Genomic DNA, 20,125 nt, shown 5'->3' on the forward strand with positions numbered 1-20,125 from the left:
TGCCATTTTGACCTATTGACAGTGTTTCTTACCTCATAGAATATTTGCAATTTTATGAGATCTCATTTGTTGATTGATGATCTTAGAGCATAAGCCATTGGTGTTCTGTTCAGTAATATTTCCCCTTGCTTATGTGTTTGAGGCTCTTCCCTACTTTCTCTTCTATTAGGTCCAGTATATCTGGGTTTACTTGGATATCCTTGATCCACTTGTATTTGAGCTTTGTAAAAGGAGATTGAATGGATCAATTTGAATTTTTCTGCATGCTGACCACCAGTTGAACCAGCACCATTTGTTGAAAATGTCTTTTTTTCACTGGGTGTTTTTAGCTATTTTGTCAATGATCAATTGAGCTTTGTGTGTGTGTTCTTTTCTGGGTCTTCAATTCTATTCCAATGATTCACCTACCTGTTTTTGTACCATGCAGTTTTTATCACAAGTGATCTGTAATACAGCTTTAAGTCAGGGATGGAAATTTCCCCAAAGGCTTATTTATTTATTTATTTATTTGAGAATAGTTATTGCTATCCAGTGTTTTTGTTATTTCAAATTAATTTTCAAATTGCTCTAACTCTGTGAAGAAGTGCATTGGTATTTTGATGGGGATTGCATTGAATCTGTAGATTGATTTTTGGCAAGATGGGCACTTTTACTATATTAAACTTGCCAATCTATGAGCATGTAGAATTTTTTTCCATCTTCTGAAATCTTTTTGGACTTTTATCTTCAGGAACTTTAAGGTACTGTCATATAGATCATTCACTTTCTTTGTAAAGTCACACCTAAGTATTTATATTATTTGTGACTATTGTGAATAGATGTCATTTCCCTACTTTCTTTCTCAGCCTATTTCTCCTGTGAGTATAGGAAGACTCCTGATTTGTTTGAGTTAATTTTATAACCAACCACTTGGTTGTTGTTTATCAGGTTTAGGAGTTCTCTAGTGGAATTTTGGGTAACAAGTAAACTATCATATCATTTGCAAATAGTGATATATTGACTTTTTCCTTTCCAATTTCTGTCCCTTTGTTGGCTACTGGTTTGCTGTATATTTTGTTTACTCTGTTTAGTTATGTGCTTTGAGTTCCTGTTCTTTCCAGGACTTTTATCTTAAAGGGGTTTTGAATCTTGTCAAATGCTTTCTCAGCATCTAATAAGATGACCATGTGTTTTTTTCCCTGTGAGTTTGTTTATGTAGTAGATTGCATTGATGGCTTTCTATTTATTGAACCATCCCTGCATCCCTGTGATAAAGTCTACTTGATAGTCATGAATGATAGTTTTGATGTCTTCTTGAATTAGGTTTTTTTTAGAATTTTATTGAGTATTTTTATATCCATATTTAGAAGGAAATTTGGTCTGATCTTCTCTTTCTTTGTTGGGTCTTTGTGTGGTTTAGGTATAAGCATATCTGTGGATTCATAGAACAAATTAGGTGGTATTGTTTCTGTTCCTATTTTGTGGTATAGTTTGAAGAGTATTGGCATTTTTGTCTCCTATGTAGGTCTGATAGAATCGCCACTAAAACTATGTGGTTCTTGGCTTTTTTTGGTTGACTTTTAATGACTGCTTCTATTTATTTAGGGGTTATGGGACTGTTAAGATGGTTTATCTGATCCTGATTTAACTTTGGTATCTGCTATCTGTCTAGAAAATTACCCATTTCATCCAGATATTCCATTTTTGTTGAGTGTAGTCTTTTGTAATAGGATCTAATCTTTTTTTCCTTCCATTTCTGTTGTTTTGTCTTGCTCTTTGTTTCTAATTTTCTTAATTTGAATACTCTCTTTGTGCCCTCTCATTAGTCTGGCTAAGATTTTATCTACCTTGTTGATTTTCATAAAGAACCAGCTCTTGGTTTTCTTAATTCTTTGTACACTTCTTTTTGTTTCTACTTGGATGATTTCAGCCCTGAGTTTGATTATTTCCTGCTATTCCACTTCTCTTGGATGTATTTGCTTCATGTTATTCCAGAGCTTTCAGCTGTGCTGTTAAGCTGATACTTTATGCTTTCTTTAGTGTTTTTTATGGAGGCATTCAGAGCTATGAGTTTTTCTCTTAGCACTGCTTTTGTTGTATCCCATAAATTTGGGTATGTTGTGTCTTCATTTTCATTAAATTCCAAAAGTCTTTAATTTTTTTATTTCTTCACTGACCAATTATTATTGAATAGAGAGTTACTCAGCTTTTATATGTATGTGGGCTTTCTGTTGTTTTGTTGTTATTGCATTAGAATACAAGTATTAAAGCAGAACTCTACAGGTCTTCATAGAAAATATGTTAGTAATATGTAACTAAATTTAGAAACAGAAAAGCTTGCTATCCAACTAAAATGGGCATAATTATACAGTATTCCTCATGATGAAGTGCTGTAGATTATAAATGTTCATTTCTTCCCCAAATTCCTGAAAAGAAATGTAATTCTAAACCTGTTTCCAATAGATTTTTTTTTTTTTGCTAACCAGACCAAGATTTTTTAAAAGTTTATTTAAGATGCAAAATGTTGGCAAAGGAAGGTAACCCTGGCCAATGTGTCAATGTTGCTGAGTAAGTTTGATCTGTATCTCGTACACAAGCATGAGATTCTTCTGGACCCTAGATTGTATGGCATTGTCTAAAGAACCTATTGTATTGTTTGATACATCCATATTATAAAAAACATGTTTAAGTAAATTTGAAAGCATATTCAATAATGTATTTGATAAATTGATATAATTTATAATGGTGTGTGAAAATTAGAATTTTTATATTATATCATTTTCATGAAGAAATGTGATTCTTCAAAATCAAAGAAAGGTACATAGCACTCCAATTAGAACTTTAAAAATTACTTATTTGTTTATGTTTAAAGTAAAAATACAAATTAAAATATACAGGGATAACACAGAAGCTCAAAGGAATGCTGGTGTTACTCACACGTCAAATTTGCTTTTGTAAAATGAACCACAGTGAGGGTGAGCACCTCAGAAGCAAAGAACTGGAACAGCAGAAATCTCGGAGTTATAAGTGCAGCTTCTTATGTGTTCACCATGAAGTCACTGGCTGTCACTCTGTGAGGGACACACTCCTCATACCTTCACAGATAGAATTATATTATCAAGTGATGGGCAGAGTTCAAATTCTAGGTAGAAGAAATTGTGGTTATCTCCAGAGAGATATTTCAGAACTTGTTCTACATCTAAATTATATACCTGCAATTTCAGTAATAATACTTCTTGAAACATTGATCTGGGTACATTCTGATAATAACATAGGAAGGCAACTAAACAAGAAAACATGAATGTGAAGAAACACTTATAGTGTGAAAATAAAATCCCAAGTTAAATATAATATTTCTAAATGTGTCAACTTTTAAATTGCATGTACCAAATACAAAATTATAGGTGATTGGCTGATTATAGGTGATTCACTATAAAAAGCTCATAAACAGATTTTTTTGTCTCTTTTTATTTTCTCCAATACTTATATGTTCTCTTTCTATATGAGAAAATATTTGTTTTTAAAATAAGGTCATCATTGTAAAAGAATGTGAAGATAACTTAGTAATATGGGACTATACAGTGTAAGATGGTAAGTTGAACTTTATGGGCATTTCTCGCAATGAAAATCAAAGACCATGACTTCATTTCTATATGTTCTAAGCTCCACTCTTCCAAGGTAAAGAGATTTCAATTCAGCCTAAGATTTTTCTTGGTGTTTTAACAGTTAAACATGCATGGGTCAGAATTCAGCTATGGTTACCAGGCAGAAAGATACAGTATTGATCTATCTGTCACTTACAATTGATTGACCTTTGAACAAGGGCAGATTGCTTATCTTTCAAATAGAGTTAGAATAGTCTCTCACTTTTGTTCTGTATAACCCATTTAAAAGCTGTCATTCAAGTGTCCTCTTTTTATAAACACTCATATTTAGTTATTTGTCTATGCTTTATACGTCATGATGGTTCACAATCTATCATTTATATTGCCAAAGATATGTAACATGAGCAATTTCTGTGTGTGTTTGTGTGTGTGTGTGTATGTGTGTGTGTGTGTGTGTGTGTGTGTGTGTGTGTATGCTCCTACTTAAATAAATATATGTCCTGATATGTGAAGTAAATATTTGATTTCAGTAAATATGAAATCTTGTAACACAGTAATATCATTGCCTCATTTTGTGAAATATCAGAGGAAATCAAAATGTAACTTATTGTTAGTGCATAGCATCACTCACAGCTCACTGGGGTCTGAAGATGACTGAATCAATGGTGGCTTCTCCTCAAGACTGGAAGAGTTACAAGGCGTGGCAAAGGGGCAAGAGGAATTTAGGCATTCCTGTGGACACTTTCCTGAATTGATGCTAACACTGGGCAGCTTTGTCAGGCACAAAAGCTAGTAACAGCCAGTAGGTCTTCAGTTAGGAATAAGCGTGCTTCAGATCACAAGTATGAGTCAGCCAAAAGGTATCAGAGATTCTGAAACTTTGATGCTCTCAAACTAATGATAGCCAGACTTTTTCTAACATTTTTACGGTCACAGAGCACAGGAGATGCTCTAGATGCATGAAAGTAAAAACCAAAGGGCAATAAATTTAGATGCTTCTGTGACAGCCAGGAAATGAAGAGTAACACTTTTCCATGTCAAAGGGTAATGGTGAGTCAGTGTGTTTCAGGCTTCCACAGTACATGGAAGGGGTTGATTAGCTAGAGAAAGAAATAGAATGCTGAGAAAGAAGACATGAAGAAAACTGTTGTTAATACCAGGCAATGTCTGGTCAAAGATTCAAAACACAAATACTATTACACACTTTTAAGTAGAAGAATTCTTTTGACAATTTAATTCTCACTTTCTCCCCTATCTGTAATCTAGCTGATCTCCAAGAGAAGTTTGACTACTTGGGGTCACCTAACCTATAAGGCTGACATTTCAATGAAGGTCCCAAGATCTTTTGTCAATTCTTGGGTTCTTTTATATCCAACATTGTAAATGTATGATTTTCCTATGGAACTGTAAAGTAAGTATCTTTTTAAAAGACATTTTAAATGTCTTTTTGAAAACATATTTTTTACGGCATACTTGACTTATGACAAATGAACTGAGGCTTAGTTCATTTACATTTCTTTTTTTTAATAGAAAATAGATTTTTCTCTCATAAAATACATCTTGACCACAGTTTTCCCTCCCTCCACTGCTCATATTCCGGTACTACCTCCACTATATCCAGTGAACCACATCCTATCTGTCTCCCTTCAGAAAAAAGACACAACCAAAAAGGACAAAATAAAATAAAAAATAAAACAAAAGCTATCACAGAGGCTGAACAAGGCAATCATTTTGGGAGGGAAAGACTCCCAAAAGCAGACAAATGACTACACACCCACTCCCAACATTAGAAGTCCCATAAATCACCAAGGTAACAGCTACAACATATATGCAGAAAAGCTGGTGCAGACCCACGTAAGCCCTCTGCTTGCCACTTTTAATCTCTGTGAGCCCTTTTGTACCCTACTTAGTTAACTCAGAAAGAAATGTTCTCCTGGTATCCTCAATTCCCTCAGACTCGTACAACCTTTTCTCCCAGTCTTCCCCATATTTAGGGTAGGGACCTCATGGAGGTCTCTGATTTAGACTCTCCTTCTGTGCAATGTCCTTCTCTGGGACATTGTTGCCAGAGGAAGCATCTCAATTGACCAATAGACAAGGTACTGATCTATGAACATAGCAGAATATCATTAGGGTTATTTTATTTTTTATTTTGTTATTTGAGTTGACCAGCAGTGCTTGGTTCTACCCTTGTTTTTAAGGCTTGTGTTAAGATTGATGCATAAATAATCACAATGTTCATGATATACATATGCACATTTCACAGTGCTTAAGGGTTGTCTACTTGATTTTCCTTTACAGCATCCAACTAAAACCTTTGCAATCTAATTATGGTAATGGAAGTTTGATATGATACCATCCTATTCAAAAGATTTCTTCAACATTTGAAAGTTCAAGCAAACTAAAAATCTGAGAAGATAGGACTTTACCTTGAACCCAAGTCTTTCGATGTACGATAATGAATAGCTTCTAATTTCAGAAGATAGAATATTTTTTTCCTGTTGCTTAAAACAAGTTTTGACACAATGTTAATAGCCCATAGCTTCTGGATTACAAAGGGCATGCAATTGATAGCATTACCTTTACAGGTTTGCCATAAATATCCATTACTGACAATAAAGTGCCCAAAGTGACATAAGCAATATGGTAGAGAATCGTTACAACTCTTTGCTTGTTTGCTTATTTGTGAAAATGAGCTGCAGGTATAATTTGTTTATAAAATAGTTTACTGACTTCATGAGTGACTTCAGAACTCTACTACTGAGGAAAAACCTGTAGATTTCCCTAGGTTTCCTCTGGCCAGGGTTTATTTATTTATTGTATACTGTTGCTTTTGATTCTATTATTCTTCACCAAAAGCCATTAAATAGCACCCACCAAATGGACTTGGTATATATGTTCCCTCCTCTTGTCCCTCAGAGGTGCCAATGCTATTGGAATTCTCCTTTTAGCCGTGCTGTGGCATTTGTGTAAGTGGTCAGCATTATCTCCATCATGCTGACATTCATTGATTCTTGCTCTGGAGACTTGCAGATGTCCAGACCCTTGAACAGCTGATCTGCCTTTCTTCAAGATTCTTCACTCTGCCCCACTGTCAAACAGAGTCTTGAATGAGCCAACTCAGCTGCAAGTCTATCACTTAGACTTTGCAACTGAATCTCCTCCCAGAGCAGGAAACCTGAGAACTTCCTCCTGCTTTGTCTCCATTTGTGTTCCGAAGGAGCTGTGATTAATTTCAAATTGAAGCTTATTCGACCAGGAATGAAATACTTCTAATTCAGCATTCATTTATTCTTTGAAAGAAGCAATGTGTTTACATAAACTAGTGTAATGCAAAACAAACCAGCGTTTGCCAAGTGCTTTTGATTTATCATTCAGCTAGGGATCCTTCTAGCACATTACTCAAAGGCTAGGACTTTACCTCCATAGTCACAGCCCCAAGATTTGATTTAGAAAACCTATCTTTATTACATTTTCTACTTCTAAAGGATTCTGTGTTTCAGATTAGTGTCAGGCCGGTTTTGTTCCTCCATGGTGCTTGGAGCTTAAATGAGAAGATTAAAAACAAGATAGGAAACTCTTCTGTTCAGAATTATCCTCTTGTCGAGCTCTGTGTGTGTCTCTCTGTGGGGGGGGGGGGGGTCTATGATTTCATGCATTAACGTTTTGTTAGCGGTCCAGCCACATCTTTTTCATTTTGGATAGGTGGTGATGATAAATGTATTTCCAGCTTAAGCTGATTTCTTTTCCTCCTTTAGGAGGGAAATTGAAACTACTTGCACATGGTTGTAAAATGTCCTCTTAAGAGAGGCCACCCAGGACCTTCAGTTTGTGTCTTTGTTCCACATTTATGGCTCTACAGTGATAGCTTTCTCAAATGATGAGGATCTGACGCCCTGTTGCCTGCTGCTGTTGGTAGAATACAAACGAAACTTTCGGGCACAGGTGTTTACCACTCATATTTTACTAGGTGTAAACAAAATAGGAATTAAGATTAAAAAATCCAGAAATTATATTTCAGTCATATCTGAAGAATAGTCTAAAGTCATGTTGGTGTAGAAAATGTTTTGGATAGTTGCTACACATAATTCAGAAATAAAATCTTTTTATAGTCAAGTCTGGAAAGTGACTGAGAAGGAGAGAAAAGAATGGGCTAGACTGTGCTCTTGGGTATTTGGGGACTTTGTAAAACAATCTGGAATAACAAAGCTGAATAAAGGAAAAGAAAAAAAGAAAAGTAGAAGGAATGTGCAAATTTGGAAGATTAAAACAGAGAGATGTGGTCTACAAGGCCAAGGAACATTTAGCCCCTGACTCAGCCACCCAAGTCCTGGGATATAGGAGTCTCTCGCTGTCACCCTATTTTCTGGTTACTTGAAACGGTTTTGTTTTGGCAGTGCTGGCGATACAACCCAGGCTTTTTTATTTGGTTAAAAAAAACTAAAAAAAAAAAAAAAAAAAAAAAAAACTAAAAACTAAAAACTACCACTACCAACAAAACCCTCAAATATGTTAAAAGTTACCTCTCTCTGTGGAAAAAAAAAAAAGAAAATTCAAGATAAAATTTACTATCACAAGAATAGTGTCTTAATCTGTTTACTCACAGAAAGTCTATGTTTAGGAAAAGTTATTATTTCAAGAGATCTGACTCGTCAGAGGTCAGCCTGAATTACATACTGAGATTCTCTTACAGTGAAAGAGATTGTACCTGCTATAGGAGGTTTCTTGGCCCATTTAAAGTACAAAGCCTCCTTAAATGAGTATTTTGGATAATGGCATTGTCTGTTTTGTATCAGTCCATGTTCTTCAGTCCATGTGCTTTTGTGGATTTTTGTTTTAAAAATTGTTCTCAGTTTACAGAGTTGTGTTATTATGCTAAGAACTACAGAACTTATCATCTTTACCACTATGGCCCTTATGTATTATGCTAAAAACATTTTCTATGTCTGTTTAAATTAATGTTTAACAATTTCCCAGATGCGAATGAAAAGTATTCCAGCACAGAGATCATCAGGTTTCTGTACATTAAGAACAATTGTGTTGACTTGTGCTGGGTACAACCCTTAGCTGTAGATGAGCCCTGGCGGCAGGGGTGGTTTGAATAGGTAGACGTGTGTGGTATTGTTAATGGATGGTGTCAGTTGGAACGAGGGACAGGGTGGGAACAAGATTAGTAAAGGTGCATTCATATTCATGAATAAACTATATACTATTAGAAAAAAAACCAAAGAGATGATTTTATAAAAACTAAGTTATGCTCACCATGATGGATTGCAACCTTGAAATGCATTTCCACTGTCTCATTCTGGAGAATTGTTAGCTTTTAACAATCAAAAGTGGAAGCATTGAGTTATACAGACAATTGGAACCAACTTTGTAGTAAAATTTCATCAGCAATCATCATGGAATCTAGACATAAGGCGTATAAGGTTTATTAACAGTGAACTTGATTCTTCACCTTGTGAAGATGTGGACTCGGGATAAGTTTAACTCTAAGTAGTGCTTCTAAGTGCAAAATAGTACCTCACTGTGGTTTTAATTTCCAATTTTTGATTGATTCATTGTATTGAAGATTTTTATATTATTTATTTTTATTAAAGATAGATATTTTTTATAAACTATACTCTGATCAGTTTCCCCTCCCTGAACTCTCAGACACTATATACTTCCCCAGTCACACAAATCTGTACCCCTTTCTTTTCTCTCCATCAGAATATAATAGAAATTAAAATTTTAGTAATAATAAAAAAAGAAAAGAGAGAAGCATATATTATTATCAGTGTTTGCAGGCTGCTCTAGAATATGGATGTAGGGAGGTTAGTTTATTTTCTCTGTCTCTGTCTCTGTCTCTATCTCTCTCCATATCTCCTTCCTCTATCCCTCTACTTGTACCCAGCTTTTCTACACTCGCTAAAAGGTTCTTTGAACACTCTTATAAACCATAGTTTTATAGGAAGGCATTTCAAATATTCAGAATTTATTGCTTTTGGCTAACATCCATTTCAGTTTCTAAAGAACAAATTTATTGTGAGCCTAAAACCTATTAGATACATTTAAAGTACCAGCGGGTTAATAGAGCTTTTGAATATACAAAATAGTTTCCAAATAATTTGACATCATAGAAGTACATGTCTCATGTTAAGTCCATTGAACTTTCCTATAACCATGTAAAAATAAAGAAGTTAAAGCTTTGAAAAATTAGGACTTTTGTGAAGGCATGAGGAAAATTATTTTTCCAAGGACTTTTCAAAAATTATATTCATAAAAAGAAACATCATTCCAAATAAAGAGAAGACTAAAGGGTCGTGTACAAGGTTGTGCAGGTCAGAAGCTTTTGCATGTATGCTCTTGGATCTGGAGAACTGCTGGACCATCTGCCTTTAATTACACTCAGAGGGATAAGTCTGAATGTTAGAACTGTATTTAAACATTTCAACACACAAAAAGATATTATGTTCTGGGAATATAACACATGGTGTTTATTTTTAATATAATTATAGTTGTCTTGACGGTTGTCTTTGAAATAAATTATTAAAAAGAACTCACTCGTGGAAAATTTGAAAATTATTCATGGTTCAAACCTTTTATCCTAGGAAAAATTCAAAATAAACTCTTTAAATAAAGGTTTGTACTTGTTTTGGGACAGCTCAAATTAAAACTATGGATTCCAGATTAATTGCTAAAATGCTTGCTATATCCAGTGGTTAACACTGCATTGCTGTTGCTTTTATTAAGTATAATAGGACTGCAGCTGGGGGATGGCTTGTTTGGTTCAGTGCTTACTTGAGTTGCGATCTCTAGATTACAAACCTGAGGGAAATGTCAGACAAAGCAATTGCCCCTCGATCCCAGCAGAGGTGCAATGAGAGACAGAGGCAGAGACTTTCCTGTGAGATCTCTCCAGCACAGCTTACCTGGCAAAGTTCCAGACTGACCATTACCTTTTCTCCAACACAAGGTGGACCATGTCAGAGTACCGACACTTGAGTTTCCCCTCTGACATCTAAACACATGATGTGTGCATGCAATACCCACACACTCACATGTGAGTGCTCACACACATGCAGACCATACTAATGGGACTAAGAACATATGTTTTCAAATTTTTAACTAAGTTGCCAGGGATCTGTGAATATAGACAAAAGGAGTGTATTTTTGCTGTCTTGAATTTCCTCCAGGAATCGAATCTCATGTACTAACATTCACTTTTACTCTCTCTGCTTTGCAGATTGTCTTGAATTTTACCACGATGGACCTATACAAGAGTAGTTTGTGCTGGTATGACTACATTGAAGTAAGAGATGGTTACTGGAGGAAGTCCCCTCTCCTTGGTAAGATATTACTCATCTCCTCTGTGGCTATATCTGTATCTGTCCATGGTAGAGACACACAGTGCTTCCAATACTTATCCGTTTTAATATATATGACTGAACTAGTTTATATTTTTAATTGTATATTTTTTCAACCATGCCAAAAACTCCTCAAGGGCAAATAAATGAATAGATTGATTCCCTTATATAAAAATAACTCAAATATGGAGTAGATAATTTGATCTGAATACAATGGTTGAGCATAGCTTCCCAAAGATTATGCTAATTGATTCCACACAACATCTATTACTGAACTGAAATATAAGGATAATAGTTTTTATAGATTGCATATGTACATGGTGTGTGTGTGTGTGTGTGTGTGTGTGTGTGTGTGTGGTCTCTTTCCTTTACCAGGGGAGTGAGTTATCAAGTCCATCTTTGTTAGCTGCCTTTTTGTGTCAAGCTAATATACTTCTCCTATAAACATCTCAGTTCTGTTTCTTGGTGAATCTTTCAGAGGAGAGTCATCTGTAGTTTGTGTCAGTAACTGCAGCTCAGATGGGTGCCCGAGAATACCTTCTCTGAGCTTTAACTCACAGACAACACAGGAAGCTTGCATGAAGCACTGTCATGCTGCCCTCTGATTGCTCAGAGGTGGGAGGAGCTGTGAGCCCCAGCCACAGGCCAGCAGCTCCTCAGCATTGATGTTCTTTCTTTCAGTCATAGATTTACCCAGTTATGGTTTTGTCCAGTACTGATCTTTAGCCTTAGCATTTAAAACCTGCTGAAAGGGCACTACTGTACTTGATGAGGAAGCTACCTTAGTAAGTCTGTGCCATCTGTGGAAATACTTCAAAACGAGAACAAAGAAGAGTCAAACTGATGTAATACTTCAAGTGGAGGAAAACAAAGCGCTGCTTTCTTCATCTAGTGCATGTGAAACAATGCATTGCAGCATTGTTGGAATTCCAAGAAAACACTTCAGTGGTTTCCAGTTGGAGAATCCAATCTGAACCTACACTTAGGAAAGAATGTTGTACCATCTGCTTCCCTGGTTTGGTGCAGAGTGGTCAAGAGACAGACTCAGTGTGGTGCAGATAACGTGTGTGAAATCTCTCCCTAGGGTTCCTGGAAAGGCTGAGCTCTGTATGAAATAGCTGTGAATCACAGAATCAGCTCACCAGGACAGGAGTCAGAGTCACAGTGACTATGGCTACCATGTCACACCCTCTAAGATGGCCATGCATTTGACAAGATTTGTCCATGGTTTGAATGCATGTAATTGTGAATGCGGTGCTGTCCTTTGTGACGGCTCTTTAATTTAATGCATAGTTTCAAAAATATTTTTTTTGAACTTTACCAACCGACCTGTCCTACGATTTTTTTTGATTCATATTAGTTATTCTTTTTACTTTGAATTTATGGATATGGTTATTTTCAGTAGCACACAGACATGCATAGAAATGCTGGGAGTTTCTCTTCTGTCACATATGTTGGTCTGTGCCAACAGTGTATAGATGTTTACACAGTGTGGCTATAAATGTGAATTGAAAGGAAAAGAGGCATAAGGGAATGGGGTATACAGGGGCTTGGGAGATAGTGAGAGGGATGAGTAAGATGAGACAGAAGGAGAGCATACTAAACACACTTCATTCAGAAGTGCCATAGTGATATTTAGTAGCTGTATAATAGTGAAAACATAAAGACAGCTATAAGAATGGATAATGGTATAATATGATTATAGAGTTATTTTATATAGTGTGTGTGTTTGTGTGCATACATGTGTATGTGTATGTGTGTGTGTTGTGTGTGTATATGTGTCTCTATTTTTGTGTGTATGTATGTTTGTGTGTGTATGTATGTTTGTATGTATATGTGTGTTTGTGTGTGCATGTATGTGTATGTTTGTATGTTTATGTGTGTGTATGTGTGTGTGTGTGTTTGTGTGTTTATGTGTATGTATATGTGTGTGTGTTTAAAGATTTGGATCTTGTAAGCAATGAGTCTTTGGAAGGATGATGTGGAAAGGAAGGACTTACTCTATGACTTTACTCTTTGTCTCCTAATAACTCATACATATATATACAGAATATGATCGCATTCAGAATCAATTTGATGTGACTATCCTGGCATTGCAGTAAATATTAAAATGTTTCTCTTGCTACTGGTCCCACTGGGTCTCACTCCATGGGAACTTTCACCTAGAAGCATCATGTGATCTTTTATAAATTTTGGGAGATTAACTCTTAAATCTTTACATGATAATAATATTGGTGTCAGTTGGTTGATGATTTAGAAGTGGTCTGAATAGAATGCTGTATCTCTTTTCTTTTATTTAGCTAGTTATGGCTCTAAACCAGTGGTTCCCAACCTTCCTAATGCTGTGACACTTTAATGCAGGTTCTTCATGATTTTTATTGCCTTCATGAGTGTTATTTTGCTGCTGTTATTCATCATAATTTAATATAAATACATATATATACACATATACATATATATGCACACACATTACACACACACACACACACACATATATATATATATATATATATATATATATATATATATATATAACTTATAGCTAGGTGTGGAGCACAAGCCTTTAATTCAATGCAGTGTGTAATTTAATAATATTACATATTCATATTTAGGAGCCTCTCTTTATTCTTTAATTTTTTTTTAGGTAGGTTCTGTGGGGACAAAGTGGCTGGAGTTCTTACATCTACAGACAGCAGAATGTGGATTGAATTTCGTAGCAGCAGTAACTGGGTAGGAAAAGGGTTTGCAGCCGTCTATGAAGGCAAGTCACAATTCATTTAAGAAATCCCTTCATTCCCAGCATCTCAACACTGTTTCCTTCGGCTTCATTAAAACAATATGGAATGTTTATTTTGCCATCACATAATTCCCAACTAACAAGTTGATATTCACGGGATGATTTTAATACAAATACTTGATATGTTTAAATGGCAGAAGAACAGGTTTCCCAGTGTAAGCGATATGGTAATAAAACTGGGGAGACCAAACAAATGGACAATGGTTCTTAGGTTTGTTTTATGATGCTGTGAATTCTTAAGAAAAATTAGAATTTTTCTTTGTTCTGATTTTTTTGAAAGGGAATCTGTTTGACCCCTGTAGTGATGGAATGCCCCTTTCTGGGAAACTCTACAGAGGGTGATTGTGCACAGTTCTGAAGCAGTCTTTGTCTGAGTGAGAGAGTCAGCATGTGAGGAAGAATTTATTACATGCTTTTGTTCTATTTTCTTAAAGACAATGAACTAGCATCCAACTCCGTGGCTCTAAACCAACCTTTCTGGGCAGGTTATAGTGGATAAATCTCTTCTCCATATAGGAGATAAGTCATTTCCAAGCCAGGAGAGACCCACTTCTCTTAAAATTTTAAGTAAATGGGAACTTTGGTTTGAAAGATTTACCTCCTGGCAGGGAGAGGATTACTTTACAGACCCATGGATGCTGTACACCACTGCTGTCTGAAGCTGCTGGGGTTCCGAATCTATTTTGCTAATGAGCTCTTTTACCTGTGTTCAGAAGTCCAAGGAATTATCACAGGCAATCACAGAACAAACTCAGCCAACAATGACCTTGCAAGATAAAATCAAAAATTGATTTTAGTTTTGGTTAAGACTTCACAGCAATTGAAAGTATTCTCCTTGGCTGGTCGTTCTCTAAGGCACACAGTCCATGACTGTTTATCCCAGAATCTTGGTAGCACTACAACTGTCCAGGTTTGGTTTTCTTTATGGCACAGTCTTTGCGTTCTCATAGAAACTGACCTTAAATACGACGAAGAGAAGTATGGTGAAATGGCCTTTCAAGACTTATTTGTTTGTTTTGCCTTCTTCAGCAATTTGTGGAGGGGAGATAAGGAAAAATGAAGGGCAGATTCAGTCTCCCAATTACCCCGATGACTACCGGCCAATGAAGGAGTGTGTATGGAAAATAACAGTGTCTGAAGGCTACCATGTTGGACTGACATTTCAGGCCTTTGAGGTAAAGTCTTTTAGAGAAACCATGGCAGCATTTAAGGGCCTCCTTATTAAGTCAGCATGAAAACAGAGAATCAGTCTTTTAATCAGCGAAGAAGCAGAGGGTAGCCTATAAAATGTAACATCAAGAGAGAAAGGTTGTCTTTTCTTTTTTTTTTTTTTTCTTTCTTTTTGCTTGTTACAGACATTTGCAAGAAGATTAAAGTGAGTTTACATTAACTGTGCTATTTGAATTGGAATGTTTGAAGTGTTGATGATAGCTTTTGAAGCTTTTTTTTAAGCAAATGCATAGGCCTCTGTCATAAGACTGCTTGGAGGGTCTATTAAATCACAGAACCTTTATTTCTCCTCTAGAGGTTTCTTTTTATGTTATGTTGGAGGACTTTATTTTTTTGCTTTTATATGATGACAAAACTTGTTTATATTGAACATAATATTCTAAACATTCTTAGAAGCTTTTTAACTTCATCAAAAACTATTTGTCAGTGCTCTGGGGAGATAGCTCATTGGATAAAGCACCTGCCTGAGGACCAGAGATTCTCCAGAACTCACAGAAAAGCAGGTGTGGGGCCAGCTGTGATGCCATCACATCTGGAGGGAGGATCTAAGAGGAAAATCAGCTAACTAGGCTATCCAGAATCCCTAAACTCTGGATAGATTCAGCAAGAGAATCTGTCTCACTAAATAAATGTTGAAAAATAGTGATACCAACTTCCAGCTTCTACATGCAAACACAGCCAAACACACAAGTGCCCATATACATGTGTACACACAGACAGATAAGCATTCATACCACACACACATACATAGACATTACAAAAATTACCACTGAGATCAGTGGCATTATTGAATTATTAAGTAAAAAAATTAGAATATTTTTTATTCTAATAAAATAAACCATAAGGCCAAAATAAACCATAAGCTGACTCCGAGACTAATAATCAAAATGATTAATATACTCTTCCTCCTTTTCTCCCTCCCTCCCTCCCTCCCTCACTCACTCCTTCTCTTTTCCTTCCTCTCCTCTTTTCCTTCATTTCTTTTATTCCCTCCTTTCCTTTTCCCTTTTCTCCTTTCCTCCCTCCCTTCCTCCATTTCTTTCTTTATTCTGTTCGTTCCTCTCTCCTTTTCTACTTCTCTCTCTCTCTCCCTCCCTCTCTTTCCCTTCCTCCCTCCCTCCCTTCCTTCAGTTTTTTCTTTTTTTATCTCCTTTCCTGTCTCCTTTTCTACCTCTCTCCCTCCCTTCCTTCCTCCCTCTCATTATCCCATTTTCATCTCTATCAAAATACAAACAAAGAAAGGAAGCAATAGAAGTACAGATATGGAGGAATCATTTGAGGCCTGTGTAGCCTACTTCAGTTAGTAAAAGAATCTAGAGAGTGAGAGCTCTAAGTGGTGTGTGGAAGCCTAATGAGATGCTTAGGCTTGATTAGTCCAAGTAAGAACTGGGAATCCAGATGTCACAGTGGAGAGTATTTCTGTACTGTCCAGAATAAGCCTGACTCAGTGCCCAAGCCATCAAATGGCAGAGGCTCCCCTGCAGTCACTGGTGACATATACTTGCCTCTGAGAGCAGACTCTAGTCATGTCTTTGTCCCCACAGAACCATCGGGGTGTCTAAAAGACATCTATGCAGTTTTGACCACAATGCTGAATTTTATGCTTCTGACAACTTGGCAGTTGGGAGATCTTGATTTTGAAATTGATTTTCATTTGAGGTTTTTTTTTTTTAATTATAATCATCATAATAAATATTTAAATACACTAGCTTACAGTGAAGAGTAAAGTATTTGATTAAAAACTTGGGCTAGAAAGATGGCTCAGTGGTTAAGAACATTTGCTGCTATTGCACAGGACCCACATATCATCCTATCAACCTCATCAGACGGAATCTAATGCTCTCTTATGACATTTACAGGCAATGCACACACATGGTGCACATAAGTACACTCAGAAGTAAATACATAAACATAAAATTAAAAAAAAAAAAATCTTAAAATACATATACCTAAAAGTCCCATTGCCATTTTCTTATATATTTAATTTAAGAGATAAAGCATCATAAAAATAATTCAATAAATTATAAAATTCTGTTAATAGTCGAAATGATGTCTAAAAACTGAGAAATCTGAGGATAATGGCTTTGCCCTTCTGAAGTTTACTTATATCGATTAACTGGTTAGTGATCAGTTTAGTAGAGGCACTTTTAAGGGTCTGAAAACCACTGAAGGAAGACCCCAGATTCAGATAATATGCAAAGACAAAGAGCTAACTCTGCAGAAATAACCAGCATGCAGGGATCAACCATTTTTCAAAATGGCGACTCCAGACAAAGACTCACAAATCTTATAGGAAACGGGGCGGGGGAACTCTCTAAAATCATTAGTATAAATTTCACTGGTCGGTGTTAGGGCCTCACAAGTACTCAGTGGTCTCTATTCCTACGTCGTGAATGTTTCTGCGTGTTACCGCTCTGTGCTGTCCCTGGCTCTCTCTGACCCGGGCAGTCACCCTCACAATAGTTCCAGCACCGTAGAACATATGGAACTTGCACTAATTATCTCAGCGCCTTCAGGCTATCCCCCAGGGTACTCTCTGACCCAAGCAAGCCATTCCTGCATGGCACCTCACCATGCTAAACTCACTCCCGATTCCCTTGGTGGGTTGGTACCACGCCAGGCTCACATATCTCAATTCCGTAGTAGGTTTGGTGCATCCTGCCGTTGCACCTTCTCTTGAACTCAATTAATGAGACACATGAAGGAAAACACCGTATAATAACCTCTGATTCAACTGATATAATGTAATTTTTCCCATCTAGATAGCACAAAATCCCATACAACGCATCCCTTGTTTTATTCATAACAACCTGTATCTATGCAGAGAAGAATATATCCATCTGTTTCCATGTTGCTTTCAGGTCCTTCTTCTTACTCTCACTCCTCCCTCTTTCTGAAACGTTGTCCCCGCCCATCCTTCTTTCTCATCCAATGACAGGCCTCGTTTTCTCTTGCCTTCCTGCATAAGGACATCTTGCAGTGGGTGCTAGGAGCTTACAGGTACTCTCAGTGGTCTGCATTCCTATGTCAAGAATGTTTAACCATAGGATGAGATATGGCTGCCCAAACCAGATGGCCCATTCTGAGATAAGATATTTTCCAATTCTTGTGGTTATCTTCAGGCTGTTCTTTGGAGGGGATTTTATGATCTTGTTTCTGCATTTTATGATCTGTTCCCGGAGATGGTACCTTATATTCTTCCTTTCTAAATCAGTCCCATTTCCTAAATGGAAACAAATGGGGTTTATGATGTCCTTTCATGATCATCAAAAATAAGATGTATAAAGATAATATTCTCATCTTAGACACTCACAACTCTCTATACATAAGTCATTTAATTTTTATTGATTGGTAGAGTAATTTAATGACCACTATGCTTTTGGGTTTGAGTTTGGCCAATATAATTACTTTATTACTATCTTTAATTTTCTACCCTTTCTTCATTTTGCCTTATTTCTATTGTTTCCACCTCTGTGTGCTGAACACATTCTCTTAAGCTATTGAACCTGAACCTGCAATTACTTCGGTTTTATACTGACCCCCTCCTCTCTTATTCATTTCAGCACTTGATATCAACCTCATCCAATGAGCACCATCAAATCTACCCCATCACTTAAACAATGACACATACTGGTTCATATCAACGGTTTTACTACTGCTGTGCCTTACCTCTTGCTCTTTGCTTGGAACTGGAGGTGAAAAGAAACTGTAGGCCTTACTCTTGATATACATTTCTTGTTTTGTACAGTGTAATATTATAACATCACTTGCAAATGCCTAAAGGGTTTTGAGTCTAAAATCTAAATTTAGTTTCTGTGGTTCAACTCTCTTCCCTTCTCATTCCTGCACTATTGGTCTTATGAGCTTCCTCACCTTCTGAAAAAAATACAGTTTCTTCTCATATGACAAACCTTTGCTTTCAGTGCTCTTCTCATTCTAGGTCTCTAGACATTCCTATTTTTCCTATTTCAGTTTTTCTAGCTCTTTCTTCATTTCCTTGTTCACATGATGTATACTTGACAGGTCCATTTAAACCATTCATATCCGCAGGTGTCCCTAACCACAGTTTTGCTCATGGCAATTTTGACTACTTGAATTTGCTTTGTGCTTCTCATTAAAATAGGATGACATAGAGCAGAGGTCTTTCGTACTAAGAGTATCTTAAGCACCAATGGTTCTCTGGGTGATATTTGGTAATGGGAAGGATGGATTTCACTGAGAGTGAATGGTGCTCAGTAGTTGGAAATTTACATACTTTTTTTTTTGTAAGGAAAGGTACATATGTTTTAGTCAGAGGCTATAAGAATAAACAGGTAAGCTAAATTTATGGGAGACTTGATCAATTGTTTAGCTGGGTTAGACTAGATATCTAGAGTTCTAAAAATTCAGCTCAAGTGGAGGTTCCAAGGTTTGACACTATTACTGAAGCTATGGAGTGCTCACCCAAAGGGACCTATCATGGCTGCTCTCCCCGCCAAAGACCCAACAAGCAGCTGAAAGAGTCAGATGCAGATATTTACACTCAACCAATGGATAGAAGCTGCTGACCCCTGTGGGTGAATTAGGGAAAAGCTGGAAGAAGCTGAGCAGGAGGAGGACAGGAAGAGTCAATTAATCTGGACCTCAGAGATCTCTCAGACACTGGATCACCAACCAGGCAGCGTAACCAGCTTATACGAGGGCCCCAATACATATGCACCAGAGGACTGCTGGATCTGGGTTCAGTCAGAGAAGATGCACCTAACTCTCAAAAGACAGGAGGTCCCAGGGAGTTTAGAGGTCTGGTGGGGTGGGGGGAGTAAGGGGGTAGGAATATCCTCATAGAAACAGGATGTGGGGAGGAGATATGGGTTGGGGAACAGTCAGAAGGTAGACCAGGAGGGAGATAAAATCTGGAGTGAAAAAAAACATAAAATAAAATTTAAAAAATTAGAAAAGGCAAAGATTTAGGTGTCATGGTATACCCTTAATCTCCTAGGAGAAGGAACCAAGCCTGGGTAATTTTATTTATCGAGTCAATTTGGTACTGACTAAAATCAAACTGCATTGATATCTATGCACAAGTGATTCTTGTTTTATTTCCTAATTTTACTACTAAGTAAAGATTATAGAAACCCTAAATAAGTATTCTATTTATGTTTTCTGATTATTTAAAGATACATACC

General features: G+C 36.6%; 1 protein-coding gene across 1 annotated transcript in view; it reads left to right on the top strand.

Moving 5' to 3' along the window:
* TLL1 (tolloid like 1) overlaps window positions 1-20,125 on the top strand; it is a gene marked incomplete at both ends in the record, with an annotated part of 187,307 nt that overhangs the window by 121,098 nt on the left and 46,084 nt on the right. Inside the window, 3 exons of the mRNA XM_080928277.1 lie at window positions 10,813-10,915; window positions 13,578-13,694; window positions 14,760-14,905. Of these exons, the coding sequence (XP_080784403.1) occupies window positions 10,813-10,915; window positions 13,578-13,694; window positions 14,760-14,905 (366 nt within the window). The remainder of the gene's footprint in view (window positions 1-10,812; window positions 10,916-13,577; window positions 13,695-14,759; window positions 14,906-20,125) is intronic.

This window comes from Micromys minutus (assembly GCF_963924665.1).
Source record: "Micromys minutus genome assembly, chromosome: 14".
Taxonomy (NCBI): Eukaryota; Metazoa; Chordata; class Mammalia; order Rodentia; family Muridae; genus Micromys; species Micromys minutus.